Raw genomic sequence first — 23,818 nt, 5'->3', positions numbered from 1 at the left:
TTCTTTTAAAAAGTTTTAAGAGTTTGTTTTACATTCAACATTGTGTACATTTAGTTTCACTACCATTTACCACGTCCAACCCTAACCCAGTCTCCTCCCTCTCTGCCCAGTAACCCTTTCCCTTTGCCCCTCATAATTATGCACACCTGTTTGTCCTGCATTTCCTCTGTGTCAATGTTTCCCCTCTGGTGCTCCGTGGTCAATTGCTCCAAAGGATGCATTTCCATAGAGTATGTGGGCACGTCACCCTGGGTTGAGTGGTCTGCATATACATCTTGTTTACTATTGGGTTAGAGCCAGCCCCAGGGAGTGAGCTTTATTCCAGGACCATAGTATTGGGGGTCTCACCAGACCCCATCCAACCACTAATTCTGGTCATTATTGAGTTTTTGGATTTTGTTCCATGTTTTCCCTCCCACTCTATTCAGGATCTCCAGATTTGATCCTTTCCTGGGTTATTGGCATTGGTACCCAGGCACCATCTGGTTTTTCTGGTCTCACGGGCCATCGTGTCCTAGGGCTGATTGCTTTCAAATGACCCCGCCTTTTTTTTTTGCACTCTTCTTCACTTCCGACAATAGGAGACCATTAGCTGCATTTAGGTTGTTTCCATCTCTTCGCTATAGTGAATTGTGCTACGATGAACATAGGTGTCCATATGTCTGTTCATTCATTTTTTTATATCTTCTGTTACCCAGTCATTTTCAAGGAGTGTGTTGTTCAGTTCCATGTGTTTGCTCTTTTTCTGTTGCTCTTCCTATTGTGATTTCTAATTTTATAGCATTGTGATCTGCAAAGATGCTTTGCAGTATTTCAATGTTTTTAAATTTATTAAGGCTTGTTTTGTGACCTAACATGTCATCTATCCTGGAGGCTGTTCCATGTGCACTGGAAAAAAATGTATATTGTGCTATTGTTGGGTAAGTGCTCTGTAGATGTCTATAAGATCAAGTTGGTGGATTGTGTTGTTTAGTGTGTCTGTGTCTGTATTGAGTTTCTTTCCAGTTGTTCTATCTTTCATTGAAAATGCTGTATTAAAGTCTCCTAGTATGATTGTGGAGTCATCTATTTGTGTTTCAATCTTGTTAAAGTCTGATTTTTGTGTTTTGGGGCTCTTTCATTGAGTACATAGATATTTATTATTGCTATGTCCTCTTGCTCAGTCAATCCTTTAATCATTATATAATGTCCTATCATGTATCTCATGGTGGTTTTGTCTTAAAGTCAATTTTATTGGAAATTAATATCACCACTCATTTTCTTTTATGGTTAGCATTTGCCTGATACGTCTTTTTCCAACCTTTGATTTTTAGTCAGTTTTTCTCTTTGTCTCTGAGGTATCTCTCTTCTAGACAGAATATTGATGGATTATGTTTTCTTGTCCAGTCTGCAACTCTCCATCTTTTGAGTGGTGCATTTAATCCATTGATATTCAGTGCAATTATCGACAAGTATGAATTTGTTGCTGTCATTTTGTTATATGTTTTTTTATGGTGTTGCTGATTTCTTTGTTCCATATAATTTTCTGTGCTGAGCTTATTTTGTTTATGAATTATATTATCACTTCCTTCATTGCTATTGTGTTAGTATTTGATAAATAATTGTGCTTGCCCTCTTTTTTATTTTGATGTGATGGTCATTTTTCTTTGAGGTTACCCTGTGATTCATAATTTTCTTCCCAATTTTAGAACAGTCCATTCTGTCTTGCAGTTGTCTTGACTTCCTCACCATTTATGAGTTGTATAACTGCATAATTTTTTCCCTCTTTTTGGTTAGTAGTTGTCCTCACTTGTCAGCTGATGTCTCTGGTTCCCTGTTTACAATCTTGTAGACTTATTTACTTTGGATACTTCCATAACTGGGTTGGTTTCTAGATTATGTCATCATGTGTGTTAATTATTAGTTATTGTTTGCTGTTCTTGGTTCTCTGTGCAAAGGACTCTATTCAGCATCTCTTGTAAGGTTTGTCTGGTTTTAAAAAATTCCCTTAATTTCTGCTTATCTGGAAGTGTCCTAATTTTACCATGTTATTTGAGGGACAGTTTTGCTAGGTGTATAATTCTTGGTAGGAAATTTTTCTCTTTCAGGGTTTTATATATATGCTATCCCATTGCCTTCTCGCTTGCATGGTATCTGCTGAGAAATCAGTGCTTATTCTTACTGGTTGTCCTTTGTAAGTATCTTTTTGTTTTTCCCATGCTGGTTTCAGGATTCTTTCTTTGTCTATGGTTTTGATGAGTTTGATGATATGTCTTGGTGATTTTCTTTTAGGGTCTATCCTGTTTGGGGTTCCTTGGACTTCCTGAATGGATATAGTCTCCTCTTTCATCCTATCAGGGAAGTTCTCTTCCAACAAATCTTGGACAATTTTCTCAGTGGTTTTATTTGTCTCTTCCTGTTCTGGAATTCCAATGGCATGTAGGTTATTCCTTTTGATGGTATCCCACATGAACCTTAGGCTTTCTTCATTTTGTTTTGATCTTTTTTCTGATTGATCCGTTTCCAAAGAAGTACTCAGTTATTTGTCTTCAATCTCATGTATTCTTTCTTCCATTGCATCAATTCTACTCCTTTGCCCTTCCAAGGTATTATCTATTTCTGACAATTTAGTGTTAATCTGGATTTTTATCTGTAGATTTTGTATCATTTCTAATTTTTCATTTATTTTGTCATTTTGTTCTGGTATTGTCTTCTAAAATTGTTCTAGGGTTTTCTCTGTGTTTTCCTCAATTTTGTCAGTGTTTTCCTCCGTCTGTCTCTCAATCTGTTGAAGGTACCTGAATATAATTCTTTTGAATTCCTTGTCAGGGAGTTCCAATTCTGCTTCTTCCTTAGGGATGTGTTCTGGGTCTGTGTCTTGGTCCCTTGTTTCTCATGCTTTGTCTTGCTTCTTTGTGTGGACTGTGATGGTCTGTTGTCTGTCAGACATGGTGACTGATGTTTTGTGTTTATATTTAACTGATGTTTGTATGTTGGAGTGATTTGCCCGAGATTTTCATTTTTTTGTTTTGTTTTGTTTGGATGTTATTTGAGTAAGCTGGGTACTGTGCTCCTATTTGCTAGTTGACAGCACTTATGCACTCACCACCCATCTCCTTTCCAGTTGTCAGCCTCCCATATGTCCATGCTGTCCTTGGCAAGTGGAGCCTATTCTTAAGTTCCAGGAATCTGAACGAAGATGCTATTGCTTTAGATATCCAAGATGGCCACTGCTTGTAAACATTCAAAATGGCTGTACTGTCTGCACAGCTGAGAGTCCACAGCTCAGTTTGTCTCCTTCTTTGTTGTTTCCCTTTTTAGTCATCAACCACCAATACCGTAGTCCATACATCCCTTGGCAAGCAGAGCCAATTTTTAGGTTAATTCTCAGGTCCTAATACCACTTGGATATATTCAGGCTTTCTGTGCAGTAAGGATAGCTCACAGTCCATAACTCCATTTGTCTCCTTATTCACTGTTTTCATTCAAGTTCTTCTACTAGTTGTTGTTTCATGCACTTGTGTATCCTTCTTTTCAAAGCTTAGGGCTCCAGGATTATCATCTGTATCTGTGTCAGTTGGTTTCTCCTTTCTTTGTTGAAGAGGGTCTGTGTAGCTTTTGTACCTATTCTGCCATCTTACCAGAAGTCCCCAATTTGATAAGTTTTGACATATGTTTTGTCCCACGTAACCATCAACACAGTCAAGATAATGACTATATCATATTCAGAAACTTTCCTCATGTTGATTTTTAATCTTTCCTTTTCATCCTTTTTTACCCCTGTATTCCCAGGCAGTATTCTATATGATGATCTTTTTCCCATCTGTATAAACAAAACAAAACAAAACTCACTGCCATTGAGTCATTTCTGAGTCATAGCAACCCACATTGGGTTTCCAAGTCTGTAAATCTTTCCAGAAGCAGACCAACTCATCTTTCTTCTGTGGAGCCACTGATGAGTCTGAACCACCGACCGTCGGATTACATTTTTTTAAATTATATTTTAATTAGATTATATAGGCAAACTACTATAAATGCTTGTGTATTTCAATGTATGTATATGTTATCTATAAAAAGTAATAATCATGAGGAGCAGAATGTGTAAAAGGGTAGATGAAATAAGAATGCTGATAGTTGTTGAAACTAGGTATTAGATATATGGGGAGCTCCGGTGGCGTAGTGCCTAAGGCATTTGACTGTTAACCAGAAGGCTGGCGGTTCAAGCCCACCACTCACTCCTCGGAAGGAAGATGGGGCAATCTATTCCGTAGTGATACTGCCTCAGAAACCCAAGGAGGGGTCGCTACAAGTCGGGTCTGACTTAACGGCACATAACAACAACAACAAGCAAACTGTATACTCTTTTTGTGTCTGATTCCTTTCACTTAGTATAATTGTTTGAGATTCATCCATGTTTTAGTTATCAGTGATTCATTTTAATGCTGAATGGTATCCTATTATATAGACATATATATTTTCTTTATATTTCATATATTTAGACATTTGAAATATTTCCATTTGTGTCAGTCAGGATTTTCTAGAGGAACAGAACCAATAGGAAATATGTTTATCTATCTACATAGCTAGGTGGTGTTGTTGTTGTTAGGTGCCATTGAGTCAGCTCTGATTCATAGCAGTCCTGTGTAAAGCAGAACAAAACAGTGCCCGGTCCTGTACCAGCCTCACAATCCCTGCCATATCTGAGCCCATCATTGCAGCCACTGTGTAAGTCTATCCAATTGAGAGCCTTCCCCTTTCTCACTGACTCTCCACTTTACCAAGCATGATAGCCTTCTCTAGGAAATGGTCCCTTTTGACCACATGAACAAAGAAGTGAGATGAAGTCTGGCCATTCTCTCTTCCAAGGATCATTCCTGGTACACTTCTTCCAGGACAGATTTGTTCATTATTTTCTCAGTCCATGGTACTTTCAGTATCTTCATGAACACCATAACTCAAAAGCATCAACCCTTCTTCAGTCTTCTTTGTTCGTTGTCCAGCTCTCACATGCAGATAAGGCAATTGAAAATATCGTGGCTGGGGTTAGGCATACCTTAATGTTCAAGGAGACATCTTTACTCTTCAGCACTTGAAAGAGGTCTTTTGCAGCAGAGTTGCCCAGTGCAACATGTCGTCTGATATCTTGACTGCTGCTTCCATTGGTGTTGATTGTGGAACCAAGAGATATGAAATCTTTGACAACTTCAGGCTTTTCTCCATTTATTGTGATGCTGCTTATTGGTCCAGTTGTGAGGATTTTTGTTTTCTTTATGTTGAGATGTAATCCGTACTGCAGACTGAAATCGTTAATCTTCATCAGTAAGTGCTTCAAGTCATCCTTACTTTCACCAAGCGAAGTTGTGTCGTCTGCATATTGCATATTGTTAATGAGTCTTCATCAAATCCTGGTGCCATATTCTTCTTCATATAGACCAGCTTCTCAGATTATTTGTTCAGCATACAGATTGAATAAGTATGGTGAAAGGATACAACCCTGACACACTCCCTTCCTGATTTTAAACCTTGTTCTGTTTGAAAGACAGCCTCTTGGTCTATGCACAGGTTCCTGATCAGCACAATCAAGTGTTTTAGAATTCCCATTCTTCTCAGTGTTGTCCATAATTTGGTATGATCCACACAATAGAATGCCTTTGCATAGTCAATAAAACAGAAGTAACATCTTTCTGGTATTCTTTGCTTTGAGTCAAGATCCATCTGACATCAGCAGTGATAGCCCTCGTTCAAAGTTCAAAATTCTTTGTCAGTATATTGCTGCAACTGTTTTTTACTTGTGTGTGATATTAATGATATTGTTTGATAATTTCCACATTCTGTGGGATCACCCTTCTTTGGAATGGGTACAAATATGGATCTTTTCCAGTCAGTTGACCAGGTAGCTATCTTCCAAATTTCTTGGCATAGGCAACTTAAGTGTCTCCAGCATCTCAGTGGGTGTTCTGTTAGTTCTTAGAGCCTTCTTCTTTGCCAGTACCTTCAGTGCGGCTTTGACTTCCTTCAGTACCACTGATTCTTCATCATATGCCACCTCTTGAAATGGATGAGTATTAATCAATTCTTTTTGGTACAGTGACTCTGTGTAGGTAGATAGATATTAATAGATTTATTTTAAAGAGACTTACATGATTGTCAGAGCTGGTTATCCTGAAACCTTTAGGGTAGGCCAGAAGGATGGAAACTGAAGCAGAATTTGATGCTGCAGTCTTGAGGTAGAATTTCTTCTTTGGGAACCCTCAGTTTTTGCTTTTAAAGCCAACTGGATGAGACCCATTCACATTGTTGAGGATAATCTTTACGTACATTCAACTGATTATAAATAATAAATACACTCAGCTGCTAACTAAAGGTTGAAGGTTTGAATTAACCTGGAGGTGCCTCGGAAGAATTACCTGGCAATCTACTTCCAAAATATCAACCATTGAAAACCTTATGGAGAACAGTTCTACTCTGACATACGTGGGGTTGCCATGAATCAGAATCAACTTGATAGCAACTGGTATGGTTTATAGTAACTCTTGAAGTCCCGTAGTACAAGTACTCCAATCGTGTTCTTCTTTTTCAAAGTTGTTTAATCTATTTTTGGTTCTTTGCATTTCCATATGAATTTAAGAATCTGTTTGCCAGTTTCTATGAAAAATCCTACTGAGATTTTCATCATGATTAATTGAATCTATATATCAATTTCGGACATATTAACAAATTAATATTAAATCTTTTACTCCATGAACATGAGATCTTGTTGTTGTTGATAGATGCCATCAAGTTGGTTCCGACTCATAGTGACTCTATGCACAACAGAATGAAACACTACTGGGTCCTGTGCCGTCCTCACAGTCATTGCTATGTTTGAGCCCACTGTTGCGCCACTGTGTCACTCCATCTCGTTGAGGTCTTCTTTTTCACTGACTCTCTACTTTACTAAGCATGATGTCCTTCTCCAGGGACTGTTCCCTCTTGATAGTCTGTCCAAAATATGCGAGACAAGAGTCTTACCAGCCTTGTTTCTAAGGGGCATTCTGTTTCTTCCAAGACAGATACATTCATTTCTGGCAGTCTTTGGTACATGTAATATTCTTTGCTAACACTATATATCAAAGGCATCAGTTCTTCTTAGATCTTCCTTATTCATTTGTCTAGCTTTTGCCTGTATAGGAGACAATGGGTCAGACCCACTTTAGTCTTCAAAATGACATCTTTGCTTTTTAACACTTTAGAGAAGTCTTTTGCAGCACATTTGCCCAGTGCACTGTTTGATTTCATCACTGCTGCTTCCATGGTGTTCATTGTGGATCCAAGTGAAATGAAATCCTTGACAGTGTTGATCTTTTCTTTATTTATCATGATGTTTATTGTTGTAGTGGTGAGGAATTTTGTTTTAAGTTGATGTATAATCTTTACTGAAGATTGTAGTCTCTGACCTTCATCAGTAACTGTTTCAAGTCTTCTCTGCTTTCAGCAAGCATAGTTGTGTTATCTGTATTTTGCAAGTTGTTAGTGAATCTTCCTGCAGTCTTGTTATCACGTTCTTCATAGGCCAGCTTTTCAGATTATTTGCTCAACACACAGATTGAATAAGTATAGTGACAGGATACAACCCTGACAACACACCTTTCCTGGTTTTAAAACATGCAGTATCTGCTTCTTCTCTTTGAACAACTGACTTGATCTATGTACAGGTTCTGCATGAGTACAATTTAAGTGCCTGGAATTCCCTTTCTTTACAGTGTTATCCATAATTTGTTGCAACCCACATAGTTGGATGCTTTTGCATAGTCAATAAAATACAGGTAAACATCCTTCTGATCATCTGTCTTTTAAGCCACGATCCTTCTGACATCAGCAATGATACCTCTCATTCCACTTCTTCTCAATCTGACATGAATTTCTGGCAGTATGTCTTGCCTTTATTCCAGTTTTCTTTAATTTAGTTTAGTAATGCTTTATAATTTTTAGTGTGTGTGTCTTACACATTTTTTGTTACATATAGCCTTAAGTATTTCTTTTTGATGTTTTGCAGATATTATTCTTTTTTTATTTTCATTTCTGATGGTTTGTTGCTAAAATATTCACATATAGAATTGATCTTATTATTGATCTTGTGTTTTCCAACCTTGCTAAACACACTAGTTCTAGTAATTTCCTTTCTGTGGGTTATCTTTTCATTTTCTTGATGGTGTCCTTTGAAGTTCAAAAGTTTTTAACTTTTATGAAATACAGGCCATTTACATTTAATGTAGTTACTGATTGTGTACAATTTACAGCTACCATTTTGCTACTTGCTTTCTATGTGGCCTGTGTCTTTTTTATCCCAGTATTCTGCATTACGGCTTTCTTTTGTGCTAGCATACTATTTTAATTTCCTTCTTGTTTATTTTACTATATATTTAATTTGAATTATTATCTTAGTTGTCATAGGAATGAATTTCAGTGAACATCTTAACATTAAACATAGAACAATCTAATTGAATTAATTCAATAGTATATGAAAAACTTTGCTTCAGTATAGCTCCTTCACTGTATTGTACTTTTATTAGCATCTTTGCCATCAATTCCATCCTTATAAACTTAAATACAGTTTCATAATGCTTTCTGCCTTTGTCTTTTATATTTATTATTACTGAAGGGTTGGTGGTTTGAACCCACCATCCACTCTGCAGGGAAAAGACATGACAGTCTGCTTCTATAAAGATTATCGCCTGGCAAACCCTTTTGGGCTGTTTTACTCTGTCCTGTAGGGATGCTATAAGTCAGAATCAATTCAGTGGTGCAGAAAAACAGCGACAATGGTTTACCTTTATCAGTGCTCTTTGAGTATTGTCCATTTGATATTCTTGTAGCTCATGTGTGCTAGTAATGAATTGTCTTCAATTCTTGTTTATCTGGGAATATCTTAACTTGCCCTTCATTTTTGAAGGATAGTTTTGCTAGCTTTAGAAGTCTTCATTGGTATTCCTTTTCTTTCAGCACTTTGAATATGTTGTCTCACTGTTTGCTGGCTTCCATGGAGTTTAGTGAGATGTCTGTTGTTAGTCTTAGTTATGGTTTCTGTTTCTTATGTGTGTTGAGTTCCTTTTCTCTTGCTGCTTTCAAGATTCTTTCATTGTCTTTTGTCATTTTGACTATGTTGTGCTCAGGTTTGGATTTTTTTTAGCTCATCTTTCTTGGAGTTGTTGATTTTCATGAGTATGCAGATTAATATTTTTCTTCAAATTTGGGAAGTTTTCAGCCATTTTTTCTTGAAATGTTCTTTCTGTCTTCTACCTTCTTGAGGAAGGTTTAAATGGTAGGAAGCGTTCTAAAGTAATGCAGATTTCTATAGCATGTTATTATAAAAAGTAATCAAAACACTGGTTGTAATTAGAAATTTGTATTAATAATTTAATTTTAAAGAAGCATTATGATAATGCAACTCATAATTTTTTAATTAGCATAAGGAAGTAAATTTTTGCAGTTTGTTTAAATAAATGCTCTCAGGGAATACATATTCCTAATAATTTGGTCCATAGATAGTAGTATACAAAGTGAAAAGTCACTTTTTTAATTAATAGTCATGAAAACTAAGGCAGCAACAAAATGCATTAATATTTCTTTAGAACTGCTGGCTTGTTTTGGTAGAACTACTAATTACATCTCTCACAAATATGAAGTGAGTCAAAAGTCTTATTTTTCTTGAACCACACTATCTGCTATTCATGTTGAGTGTACTTTTTACAATTTTCTTTTTTTTTTTTTTGGCAGGGCATAAATCTTATTATTTATTCCATGTTGATTGAAAACTTGATCCTATAGGAATAAGGCTCATAGTGAGTTTGAGGGACTTCAGGGCTTATCAAGGAAAGAGATGTCCACACATAGCAGTGTTGCACAGTAAGGTGTTTATTAGCGCAGACAAGTTAACAACTAACATACAGGGGATGATCCCCCACAGCACGAGACCTTTCAGAGGCATGAGGTACAGGGAGCCACCAAAATAGGAAGAGGGCAAGGAAAGCCCTAGGGAAGAGGAGAGATAAATGTGGCATAGTGTCTAAGGCATTTGACTACTAACCAGAAGGCTGGCGTTTCAAACCCACCAGCCACTACTTGGAAGGAGAACTGGACAATCTATTTCTATAGAGATACTGCCTCAGAACCCCAAGGCGGGGTCACTATGAGTCACAAGGGACTTGATGGTTGTGATCTCTGATCTAGATGTGTATTTAAGTGATGTCCCTCTGCAGGAAGTTGTTGAATCTCTGGGTCAGAGAACTCTTAAGGGCATCTGTGACTTGGGGTGTTTTTAGCTATACCCTTTTATCTTATCTAAGCCTAGCAGATGTTGAATGCCATTTCATGGAGTATGTAAAACAGGTCGGCTCTAAATGATTAAAAGTCTGCTTGCTTGGGCTATTCCTAAAACAGTTGCATGTGTAAAAATTTGAGTTTGGTGCCAGTGGACTTTTTGGACAAACAAGCCCGGCTTGTGTGTGTTAGGAATAATACCCAAGCTGGGGCCAGTACACAGAGGGCATGTTAGGCTCATTTATATAATAAGGTTTATTTATGTAAGAGTAATTTTTAAAAGTTTTTGAGAGGATTAATGTATCTTCTTAAATTATTTCAGTATTCCACAATTTTCATAAACACTATTAGAGAATAAAATTTTATAATATATTTTTAATACACTTGTAAATTCACATGCAGAAATTGCAAATATTAGGTTTTAAATAATTTGAGCAAGTTATGTAGGAGAGAATCTTTCTTATCAAAGGTATTAAAAATTTATATTTTTAAAGAACTTTTTATATTAAGTTATATTGATTCCCAGCTTCAAAATAATTGGTTCAACAATCACTGTATTTGTATAGTACTGTTTTGAACGATGGTGTTAAGTCATAAATAATTAAAATGATTCTTAGTTGCTTTCACCTTAATCATTTTGTAAAAGAGTAATTATTTTTCAAAGCCATTTGTTTAAATGTTAAATAAGATCATACTTACATTTTCCCCTTTAGATTATGACTGTACCAAATGATCCTTATACTTTTCTCTCTTGTGGTGAAGATGGAACTGTTAGATGGTTTGATACTCGCATCAAAACCAGCTGCACAAAAGAAGATTGCAAAGATGTAAGTACCAAATTTTGTATAAGTGATGCAGAAATAAGGTTATAATTGAAATTTGATAGTAAGTTATCTCTGTACTATGAGATTATAGGTGGATTTTAAAAATTTTGTTTTGCTAAAATATTCAATAAACATTTTATAATTACAAAATTTTAAAATTAAAGTGTTAACAATAAAGATAGGGATCTTATATTTTAATTTTACATTTTACATAATTTTGTGAGAAAAATTTAAACTATTAGATAAATTCTCTAGTGTTATACAAACTTGAAGCATTTACCAGTATATCCATCCCACTTACTCATGGAGGTACTTGGCTTATTAAATACCAGTGATAAAACTCAAACTCATACTCACTGGCATTGAGTCGATCCCGACTCATAGTGACCCCTCCTTGGGTTTCCAAGGTGGTATCACTACAGGAGTAGATTGCCCAACCTTCCTTCCAAGGGAGTGGTTGTTGGGTTTGAGCCACCAGCCTTCTGGTTAGCAGAAGCATGTGGTAATTTAGTTTCTTCTTGTGCTTTAAACCAAGAATTATTTGTTACCTTTTTTTCTTTTTAATTATGGGATATCCTTCTATCAACATGTTCATTCAGACTTTAACTCACTTTTCTAAACATACATCTTCCCTATCAGTCTCTGTTCATATTTTTTTATTGAATTTTAAACATGAAAAAGACCTAAGAAATCAATCAGTGCAGTAACCCCAGACAACTAACCCCAAGTGTTTTTCTCTATGTTACGTTTTTGTGTTGTGTTGTGTTTTCTCTATGTTGAGTTATTTAGAGCATAGTAGCTTTTACCTCAGATCATTGTGAAGTAGTAAATAAAAGAATATTTCTCCTGAAAGTTACTATAATAATTGATAGTACTGAGTTTAAATGCTTGCAGATTAAACCAGTTAAGACCACTATTATGCTTTAGAAGGAAAAAGATTATTTTGTATAGTTGAAACAAAGCAAATTAAACAAAAAGTAGAAACAGAATTTTTTTAATGTACAGATTTCAAGTTGATCTTTATGTTATTGACACAGATGTGTGTGCACGTGCACAACAAGCAAACAGAAAAGCATTGAACTAAAGGCAGAGATCAACTTAAAAAGTTAGATTATTTAGTAGGGGCATTTTTATAACCATTTTTTAGTATGATAGGTATTAAAATTTGTTATGCCAAATTATTTTAAACTGTATATTAATGTACACTGTGTAGTAGGTTTTAAATTTTGCTTCACTAAACAATACCAAAACCAAACTCACTGCCGTAGAGTCGATTCAGACTCATAGCAAGCCCCATTGGGTTTCCGAGGGGTTAAATCTTTATGGAAGTAGATTACCCCATCTTCCTCCTGAAGAGCTGCTGGTAGATTTAAACCACCAACTTTCTAGTTGGTAGCCAGATCCTTAGGCACTGTGCCACCAGAGCTCCTTCCAGTAAACAAAAAGCCTGTGAAAATGAGGGTGAAAGCAAAACTGATAAGAAATAAGTGGCATTACTTTTTGCTTTATAAAACTTGTTATTTCTTTATATATGCAAGTTAGTAGATGCAGATAATATAAAGAAAAGCTGGTAACTAGAATAATTCTTAATTATTAAATACTTTCTGAATGATGATAGGAATTAATGAATTCTATATAGCAGGAGTAATATTGTAAGGTTAATTTTATAAGTAAAATATAAGGTGAATGTGATTTTTTAAATGTAACTGTACTGAGGAGAGTGAGGAGCTATAATCAAAGACAAATACAGAATTAACTGAGTGCTAAAGGATATATCTTTGGGATGGTAGCTCTTCCATTTCCTAATACTTCTGCCTAGATAAATAATGGCATTTTAGTGAAATCTGTGTTTTATAGCATTTTTATATGTGTATGTGTATTTTAATTTTGAACCAATAAGGAGAAAGACTTTACAAATTAAAAAAAGATTATATAAGTTTAAAAATTTAAAAATCATATTTTTAAATCAGGTAATAATACGTTTGGTATATTTTAATAGCAACAGTTATATTTAAAATATTATGAATACCATATAAAATAATCATTAATACTTACACTCAAAGACAGATTATATCTGTAGCTTTACTATTAAGTGGACCAGTAACAGTGGGCATTCCTAATGGTGCTGATGACTTAGTGACACATTACATTGATAATGTAAGAGTTTTTTAATATTTTCTTAAGAAAATATTCAGTATTCATGACTATGAGAATATTTAGTGGGCATTTCTGAGAATTAGTTAAAATTTCATTAATTTATCATCATAGCAAATATATTAAAAATAGTTAGTTTGGAAAGTGTTCAAACTGTGTTAATATAAGTAATGGAGGCAGTGGTGGCTCAGTGTTAGAATTCTTGCCTTCCACACGGAGACCTGGTTTGATTCCCAGCCAGTGCACTTCATGCACAGCACCCATCCATCTTTCAGTGGAGGCTTGTGTATTTGTATGATGCTGAACAGGTTTCAGGAGAGCTTTTAGACTTGGAATAGGAAGAAATGCCTGGCGGTCTACTTTAGAAAATCAACCAATGAAAACTCTGTGGATAAAAACGATTCATCCACGAGTGATATGGGGATACTGTAGGACCAGGCAGTGTTTTGCGTGGGTCTCCCTGAAATGAGAGCAAACTCTCCATGGTTAACAACAACAATAGAAATAATGGGTTTCTTGAATTATTGATTACCAACTTTTTGTACCTGCTGCTAAGCTGGCTTAGTTGCTCAGTTTTTAATCTTACATCTTGGAGTCCTTTTTATTTTCTCTTATTTAGGATGTATTTTTAAAATAGAATTTTTTTTTTTACTGTAGTTGTTGAGAATATACCTAGTAGAACATACCCAAATTCAACAGTTTCTACATGTAAAATTCAGTGACATTGATTACATCCTTCAAGTTGTACAACCATTCTTACCCTCGTTTTCCAAGTTGTTCCTGCTCCATTAACATAAACTCTGTCTCCTAACTATCCTGTCTTTTGAGTTGCCAATTTTATCCCATATATTATCCCATATTATCCCACAGATAATTCTTAGAAGAGCACAGTGCTCAAGGCAGACTTTTTTTTTTTTTTTTCACTAATTAAGCTTAACTATAGTTTGGTTTTAAGATGACTTCAGGGGATATTTTTGGTTTTAGGTTCACCTCAGGACAGTAGTTTTGAGAGTTCTTTTAGTCTCCATGGCTTCAGAAAGTCTAGATCCATGAGAATTTTAAGTTCTTTTCTGTGTTTTCTCCTTTTTGATCAGAATGCTTCTGTAGAATTTTTGATCAAAATGTTCAGAAATAGTAGCTGGGCACCATGCAGTTCTTTTGGTGTCATGGCAAAGGAGGCAGTGGTTCATGATGACAGTTAGCCAGAAATTGAGATGATTTTGAGCTACTCAAATACTGGTTGTTTTTCAAGCCTCTAATTAAGCTTGGTGAGTATTTTCAAATATAGTGCCTAAGGCATTTGACTGCTAACCAGAAGGCTGGCAGTTCAAACACACCAGCCACTCCTCGGAAAGAGTGGGCATTCTACTTCCGTAGAGATACCACCTTGGAAACCCAAGGAGGGGTCACTGTGAGTCGCAGTCAACTCAACGGCAGTGAGTTTGTTTTTTGCTTCGGTTTAGTTTGTTCATAAAGTCTACGCTATTGTATTAGAAAATCTTGAGACGTGCAATAAACTGCAAATTTTTTTTTTTTCCTTTAAGCGATAACCTTCTGAGGAGGAATTTTAGCTGAGTATGCAATTTTAGTTCCACCTAGGCTGAATGTGTTTGAAACAATCTGTGATAGAAACCTGAAAAATAAAAGAAATCCATACCCCTCCGCTCCTTGCCCTATATTGTCATGCTAACTGCATTAAGATTTGTGAGAATGGTTATTTTCTCCTCATTGAAGGGAACATGCTTTAAATATAGTGCCATTCCTGCTGTATAACTCTATGTAACTGCTATAATTTTATCTTTTATAGGATATTTTAATTAACTGTCGACGTGCTGCCACATCTGTAGCTATTTGTCCACCAATACCGTATTATCTTGCTGTTGGTTGTTCTGATAGCTCAGTAAGAATATATGATCGACGAATGCTGGGCACAAGAGCTACCGGTAAGAAAATATATACTACGGACAATATAATATGCTATCATTTCAAAAACTAAATCTTCATCACATATTTACAGTTTTAAAGTTTCTTCAGTTTGTCATAAAATTCAAGAAATAGAATGCATTCAAGTAATATGGATTATTATGAGAATAGCATTTCATGAAGTTTTTACGCCTTATAGGGAGATACTTTGCAGTTTAGTTTATCACTAAAAGTTATAGCACTTGGCCTTTCCTACTTTTTGTTTGCCACTTTCCAATCATGAAGATAATGGTAAACATGGTGGAGAAAATTGTTAGGAAAGAACAGTGACATGGACATGTATTGATGTCTGTGCCTGCTTAGCCTAGTCAATGATGGTACAATCCTGACTTTGTCTCTGACTTAAACAAGTTTATTTTCTCCTTAACCATTCTTGGATCAAACTACTTCTGAAATAACCAATTTAAAGACAAGTAGTACCAGCCTCCATTGTTGGTGTTGTTAGATGCTGTTGAGTTGCCTCTGACTCATAGTGACCCCTGTGTACAACAGAATGAAACATTGCCTGATCCTGCACCAGCCTCACAATTCTCGCTATACCTGAGCCCGTTGTTGCAGCATTGTGTCAATCCATCTCCTTGAGAGTCTTCCCCTTTTTTGCTGACCCTCCACACTACCAAGCATGATATCCTTCTCCAGGGAATGGTTCCTTCTGACAACTTGACCATAGTAGGTGAGATGAAGTCTGGCCATTCTTGCTCCTTCTGACAACTTGACCATAGTAGGTGAGATGAAGTCTGGCCATTCTTGCTTCCAAGGAGCATTTTGGCTGTACTTATTCCTGGACAGATTTGTCCATTCTTCTGGCAGTCTGTGGTACTTTCAGTATTCTTTGCCAATACCACAACTCAAAAGCATCAAGTCTTTTTTGGTCTTCCTTATTCATTGTCCAGCTTTCACATGCATGTGAGGCAATTGAAAACATCATGGCTTGGGGTAGGTGCACTTCAGTCTTCAAAGAGACATCTTTGCTCTTCATCACTTGAAAGAGCTCTTTTGCAGCAGATTTGCCCAATGCAGTATGTCATCTGATGTCCTGACTGCTGCTTCCATCCATCATGAAGCTGTTTAATGGACCAGTTGTGAGGACTTCTGTTTTCTTAATAGTAAGGTGTAATCTATACTGCAGACTGTGGCCTTTAATCTTCATCAGTAAGTGCTTTAAGTCATCTTTACTTTCAGTAAGCAAAGTTGTGTCCTCTTCATCTCACAGGTTGTTAGTGAGTCTTCCTCCATTCCTGATGCCATGTTTTTCTTCATATAGTTCAGCTTCTCGGATTATTTGCTCAGCATACAGATTGAATAAGTATGGTGAAAGGATACAACCCTGATGCACTCCCTTCCTGATTTTAAACCATGCAGTATCTCCTCATTTTGTTCAAATGACAGCCTCCTGGTCTATGTACAGGTTCCTCATGAGTACAGTTAAGTGTTCTGGAATTCCTATTCTTCTTAACATTACCTATAATTTGTTATGATCCACACAATCAAATGTTTTTGCATGGTCAATAAAACACAAGTAAACATCTTTCTGGTATTCTTTGCTTTCAGCCAAGATACATCTGACATCAGCAATGATATCCCTCATTCCATGTCCTTTTCTAAATCCAGCTTACATTTCTGGAAGTTTCCTGTTACTGTACTGCCGCAACCTTTTTTGAATTATCTTTAGCAATATTTTACTTGCGTGCATAGTAATGGTATTGTTCAATAATTTCCACATTTTGTGGGATCACCTTTCTTTGGAATGGGTACACGTATGGATCTCCTCCAGTCAGTTGGCTAGGTAGCTATTTTCCAAATTTCTTGGCATAGACAAGTTAAGTGCCTCCAGGGAAGGATCTGTTTGTTGAAACATCTCAATGGATAGGCCCTCAATTCCTGGAGCCTTGTTTTCTGCCAATTCCTTCAATGCAGCTTCAACTTCTTCCTTCAGTACTGTTGATTCTTGATCATATGCTGCCTCCTGAAATGCATGAACATTGATAAATTCTTTTTTGGTACTGTGACTCTGTGTAGTTCTGTCATCTTCTTTTGATGTTTCCTGCATCATTCAGTATTTTGCCCATAGAATCTTTCAGTACTGCAACTCAAGCCTTGAATTTTTTCTTCATTTCTTTCAGTTTGAGAAATGCTGAGTGTGTTCTTCCCTTTTGGTTTTGTAACTCCAGGTCATTGCACATTTCCTTATAATAATTGATGTTGTCTTTTCAAGCTACTCTTTGAAATCGTCTGTTCAACTCTTTTATCTTGTCATTTCTTCCATTTTCTTTAGCTACTCTGCATTCAAGAGCAAGTCTCTTCTGACATCCATTTTAGTCTTCTCTTCCTTTCCTGTCTTTTTAACGCTTTCTTCATATATGACGTTATTGATATCATCCTACAATTCATCTGGTTTTTGGTCATTGGTGTTCAGTGTGTCAAATCTATTCTTTAGATGGTCTCTAAATTCAGGTGGGATATAATCAAGGTCATATGTTGGCTCTCATGGAGAGCCACAAGAGCCAACCTCCATTAGCTTGTATCATATATACATTATTTACATATACAATATATATATTTGGTATTGTTAAAAATGAAGGTAAACTTAGCCAGAAATTAATAGTATTAGTAAAAATGGCCATAAATTATTGGAATGGGAAAACCAGATGGGATCTTCTTGAACTGTGATTTAAGGAGCTCTTCTGTTTGGATATGTATATTTAAAGAACATAGTAGTAATATAATAGGAGATTGTAGGCTTAATTACTGTTTCTCAACTTACAGGGTACAGTCAACAATTTGCACAGAGTAAGACTTATTTGTGTAGAATTATATAGCTTTGTGAGATTCTTAGAAGTTGGTATTCCTGGGCAGCCAGGGCACAAAGTTCCAGTTTTATCCCTCCCTATTGTATTGTAATAGTTGTAAGTAACTCTGGTTGCAAAGACTACCAGAGTTGATTAAAATTATAAAATATGCTAACTTTAGGCTATATCCTAAAGATATAATAACAATCAGATCTAAAAAATAAGTAAATAATCTTAACAGAATATTATTACAGTATTATCTAGTATGCTAATAAATATCAGCTTTCCTATTATAAAATTATGTTAATTTGGGAATTATTTTTAGAGAGGATTCAATATGACTAATAATCACAAATAATTTTAATTTATTAAAGAACTGATATTTCCATTAAGCCATTTATGTAAACTGGAATTCTAGACAGTTGTGAATTTGTTTGGAAATATAGTGCCTTTATATTATATATATATATATCCTTTTTGGTTTTGTTATAAAATCTAATGAAGAAAGAACCTCTTCTAGATGTAGAATGTGGTAGCTTAGATTTATATTGCTAAATTCAATTGCTTCTCTCCTAATTTAGATTGTTTAAAAAATATTTTTCTTTCAAAATATTATAAATTTTAAATAACTTTCTGTTTTCCTATTTAGGGAATTATGCAGGTCGAGGGACTACTGGAATGGTTGCCCGTTTTATCCCTTCCCATCTTAATAATAAGTCCTGCAGGGTGACATCTCTGTGTTATAGTGAAGATGGTCAAGAAATTCTTGTTAGTTACTCTTCAGATTACATATATCTATTTGATCCAAAAGATGATACAGCACGTGAACTTAAAACTCCTTCTGCAGAAGAGAGAAGAGAAGAGGTAAATTTACTCAAAACCCATGTTCTTTATTCAGTTCAGAAAATTTTAATTCAGTGACTCCTGGTGGCTGAAGGTCTAAGAAAGTCCTAATTTTTGAGGTGTTTATAATCTAAGGAACAAGGACATGAAATAACAACAGATAATAGAAAATTAAAGATAAGTTTCTAGAAAAGGGTACTGAGAACTATTTGTCAAAGAAAAGAAATATATTTAACTGCAGAAATGTTCCCTAAACTTTGTAGATGCACAGCAGTCAGAGATCCACATTCATAATACTTACAGAAGAGACCTTTAAAATAATGGAAAATGTGATGTATGAATTTCCTAGAGACTAATTTATGTCCATCACTAACAGGATTAATTATCATTTACTGTTCACATGACAGTAATCCCTCCTTCCCCAATTATGCCTCTCCTTCACAATTATGAACTAGTGACATTTAATATTATCCCCAGGTATAATTTATAAAATCGATTAATAAGTGAATAAAAGGTAGGTTAAAGTAGATATAGCTATTGAAAAATAGTTGAATGTATTATTATTATTAAAATGACTATAAAATAGTCACTTCTTTTCTTATTTATAAAAGGCAAAACCCAGAAATAATACAGCAGTAGGAAAATGTTTACATTAAATAACCTGCTTCTTGTCGTAACATGTTTTTCAGTTTCGCTTTTTAAATCAGTTTTCCTGTGTTTAATCATTCTACTCTAGCTTATAAATGTTTGGATTTAACCATTAATGCTTATTAACTATCAGTGACTTTTTTAGTATTGACTCAATGCCTAGTAGTGGACGCATTTTAAGAGTTACAACAACCGTTACAAAAACCATTTTGTAATTCTTAAATTTAATTCTTAAAACTCTATGTTCAGAGGGCTTTAAAATTAGAAAAAAATATCAAAATTACTTAAAAAATGTTTTGGGATTTTAAAATGTGGATCTCTCAGTGAATTGGAGAGTGACAAGGAAAAAAAAAGAGAGGAATGTGGTAGTTAATGATCGCTATTTGTGATATTACTGGTCCAGTTGAAAACATGAAATCTGCTGTATCATTCTGTTGTAGCTATGTAATTTCCCCTTTTAAATGTGGTTAAGTAAAGTTACAGTCAAACTTTATGACTATTACATAATGAAAAAGTTGTATATTCACAGACATTTAAGTTGGGCCAACTAGCTTTGACACCACAGAATACTTAATCAAAAGATGTTTCTGTAATTAAACAAGACGGAGTCATGGGAGAGCTGTTTTTTTTTTTTTTTTTTTTTCTGAAAGCTAAACTAAGAAAAGTAATTCTGAAAGTGGATTAAAATTATAAAAACAAATCATACTTATAGAAACAAACAATCTGAAAGTATATGTAATGTAATGTATATATAATATGTAAAAGTATACTAATCTATCTCACCACCCTCTCTTTCACTGTTTTATATTAAATCCTTTATAATAATGTTCAGACAACAATCATGGGAGAAAGAAGGGCTGTTTATGCACAGGGAGACAGTTCAGGGGGCAGGAGTTCATGGAGGAGGGATGGACACAGGAAAGAGGAAGTGGGAAGATAGCTGTTGCATTGGGGTAAATTGTAGTCAATATCATGAGATAGTGTGTGTGTGAACTGCAGTATGGAAAGTGAATTTGCTCTGTGAACTTTCACCCAAATCACAATAAGTAAATAAAAAATAATGTTCAGGCAAGCTTTTCCAAATTCACTAAATATTTATTGAGTGCTTACCATTACTGAGGAGCCCTGGTGGTGCAGTGGTTGTCTGCTAACTGAAAGGTTGGCAGTTTGAACCCACTAACCACTCCATGGGAGAAAGAAGAGACAGTGCTTTTGTAAAGATTTACAGCCTTGAAAACCCTATGGGACAGTTCTACTCTATCCTGCAGGGTCGCTAGGAATTAAAATCAACTTGACGGCAGTGCATTTGGTTAGTGGGTACTATATATTGTGATCTATATTAAACATTAGAAAATCAAGGATTACTAGTGAAGACATGGCCTCTCAAGGAAGTTACAGTCTAATGGAAATAGAAACATAAATAAACGTGTGAAATTTAACAGTAGTCGGATTATATATAAAGATTATATCGTATAGACGAGATGAGGGAATAATTGATTTTAAATGGGAACATGAGAAGACTAAGCAAATGACCTTAGGATTTTAAAGCATGAATAAAAGTTCGCTAAATGATTATTTTTTATGTTTCCATATTTTTGTATTTTCTCAACTTTGTTGTTGTTGTTATGTGCCATCGAGTCAGCTCCGACTCATAGCGACCCCTCCTTGGGTTTCCGAGGCAGTATCACTACGGAAGTAGATTGCCCCATCATCCTTCCAAGAAGTGGCTGCTGGGTTTGAACTGCTAGCCTTCTGGTTAGCAGTCCAGTGCCTTAGGCACTACGCTACCAGAGCTCCCTTCTCAACTTTAGGGGTCTCTTTTTATTTCTTCATGTCTTCTAATAACTTCTTTGTATTTTTTTCCTTTCTTCAGTATATTCTTAAGGAGCCCTGGGGGCACAGTGGTTAAAGGCTCAGCTGCTGACTGAAAGGTCAGCAATTGGAAGCCATCAACCACTCTTCCATGGGAGAAAGTTGAGGCAGTCTGCTTCCATAAAGAATTACAGCTTTGGAAGCCCTGTGGGGCAGCTCCAGTCTGTCCTTTACGGTTGCTATGAGTTGAAATTGTTCAGTGGCAGTGGGTTTGGTTTGTTTTTGTTATATTTGTTTAACTTACTCAGTTTTTTATTTTCTTTCACTTCTCATTTTCCTTTATTTTTGTACTGTTTTAAAAATTTTTATTGTCTTTTCTCTCTTCTGCTTCAGCATCTTTATGACATTTCTCCATCTGCTCCCCCTCCAACACTGTTGTTGTTGTTATGTGCCGTCGAGTCAAACCCGACTCATAGCGACCCTTCCTTGGGTTTCCGAGGCAGTATCACTACAGAAGTAGATTGCCCAACCTTCCTTCCGAGGAGTGGCTGGTGGGTTTGAACCGCCAGCCTTCTGGTTAGCAGTCAAATGCCTTAGGCACTGCACCACCAGAGCCTCCAACACTAGACTTGGTTAAATCCATTCTTGCATTTGCTCCTGCTCCTACCCATAAACTATACCCCAAATCTAACTATTTCTTACCATCATCATTACTACTTTCCTGATCCAAGGCATCAGTATATCTTTCTTAGATTATTATAGTAGCTTTCTAAATAAGTACCTCTGTGTTCACTCTTGCCCCCTACAATGCTTTAGCTACATAGCAGCCCAAGTGTTCCTTTTAAAACATAAGTCAAATCATGTACTCCCCTGGTCGACATTCTAAAGTGGTTCTGCATCTCACTCAAAGTAAAGCTGAGGTTTTTACATTAGCTTCAAATCCTCATATCATGTGGTTCTCATCACTACTTCATTACTACTTCTACTCTCCTTCTTGTCTCTCTGCTCTACTACATCTGTTCACTTACTAATTCTGACAGGCCAAGTGTGCTGTGCCTGAGCTAGAGCCTTTGTGTGTGCTCTGCCTGTAATATTCTTTCCCCAGATACCTGGATTTTTCTCTTATTCTCTTGCCTGTATCAGGTATTTGTTCATGTCACCTTCTTGGTGAGGCTTTCCCTATTTCACCACTCTATTAACATTGCAATTCTAACTCTATATAGAAAGTTATATGTTATTCAGAAAAATAGAGTAGATTAGGGGCATGGGAATAGCCCTTCTCTATTAATCTTTATAACACTTGCCACTTTCTATGCATAGTTTACTTTTTAATTTCATGTACTGTTTTTCTCCCCTATTAGGAGCTCTGGTGGCATAGTGCCTAAGGCATTTGACTGCTAACCAGAAGGCTGGTGGTTCAAACCCACTGGCCACTCCTTGGAAAGAAGATTGGGCAATCTACTTCCATAGTGATAGTGCCTTGGAAACCTAAGGTATTGCTATGAGTCGGATCTGACTTGATGGCAGTGAATTTGGTTTTTTTTTTTGGTTTAGGCTACAAAGTGTGACACTTGGAATTTTTCTCTGTTTTGTCATCGCTCTTTTCCCAATAATTGGAATAGTAGTGCCTGACACATAAAAGGGGCTTGGGGGAAAAATTGTTGATTGAGTAGATGAATGCTGTACCATTTCTAGTATTCTTGCTAGGTTATTTTGCATAACTCAGTCAAATTTGGGACTATTTAATTTAAGGATCTGGTTCCAGAAATAATTGCTGATACTGTAATACTAATCCTTTGCCTATGTAACATAGAAATTCCTTCTCTCCCATAATCATGTAGTGGGGCGCTATTCTATTATCATATATAGTTCATATTCAGCTTGAGACCCTCTCCTTCTGGGAATTGTTATTTGAGATTTTGGGTAGCTGTGACAGTAGGCTTCCTATGTTCTTTTAGTTATTCCCTGTGACACACATGTAGCTTCCTGTGAAGATTTTGCTGTTCTTATTTGCTCTTGACCATACTTAACATATAACATGGAATTTGTGGGTTTTTGTATCTCCTAATATTGCTGAAGATGTAGGGAATTGTTTCTATTCTTTCTCTTGTTTGATATGGTTTATAGGAGAAATGGTAAGATTTATAACTAATTATCACCATGTTTTTATCAAAACCTTTCCTAATTGCGAGAAGAAAGTCAATAAATGTTATTTTTAAAATGAATAAATAAAAATAAAGGAATTGACTCACAGAGAGGGAGAAAATGCTTTTAAATCATGTATTTTATGAGAGTCTAGTAACCACAATATAAATAACATTTACAACTTAACCATGAAATAAGAAATAATCAAATTAAAAAATGGTCAAAGTATTTGAATAAATATTTCTCAAAAGAAAATGTACAAATGGCCAATAAGCGTATGAAAGATGTTTACCATCATTAGTCATCAGGGAAATGCAAATCAAAACCACAATGAGATACCAC

General features: G+C 35.7%; 1 protein-coding gene across 1 annotated transcript in view; it reads left to right on the top strand.

The window, feature by feature from the left end:
• Positions 1-23,818, top strand: part of DCAF6 (DDB1 and CUL4 associated factor 6) — a 254,975-nt gene that overhangs the window by 123,876 nt on the left and 107,281 nt on the right. Inside the window, exons 5-7 of the mRNA XM_007937724.1 lie at positions 10,992-11,105; positions 15,064-15,199; positions 18,678-18,892. Of these exons, the coding sequence (XP_007935915.1) occupies positions 10,992-11,105; positions 15,064-15,199; positions 18,678-18,892 (465 nt within the window). The remainder of the gene's footprint in view (positions 1-10,991; positions 11,106-15,063; positions 15,200-18,677; positions 18,893-23,818) is intronic.

The sequence above is a fragment of the Orycteropus afer genome, unplaced genomic scaffold (assembly GCF_000298275.1).
Source record: "Orycteropus afer afer isolate SDZICR_OR568_19922 unplaced genomic scaffold, OryAfe1.0 scaffold00044, whole genome shotgun sequence".
Taxonomy (NCBI): domain Eukaryota; kingdom Metazoa; phylum Chordata; class Mammalia; order Tubulidentata; family Orycteropodidae; genus Orycteropus; species Orycteropus afer.
The sequence above is the reverse complement of the archived record's forward strand: the minus strand, read 5'-3'. Positions and strand labels throughout refer to the sequence as shown.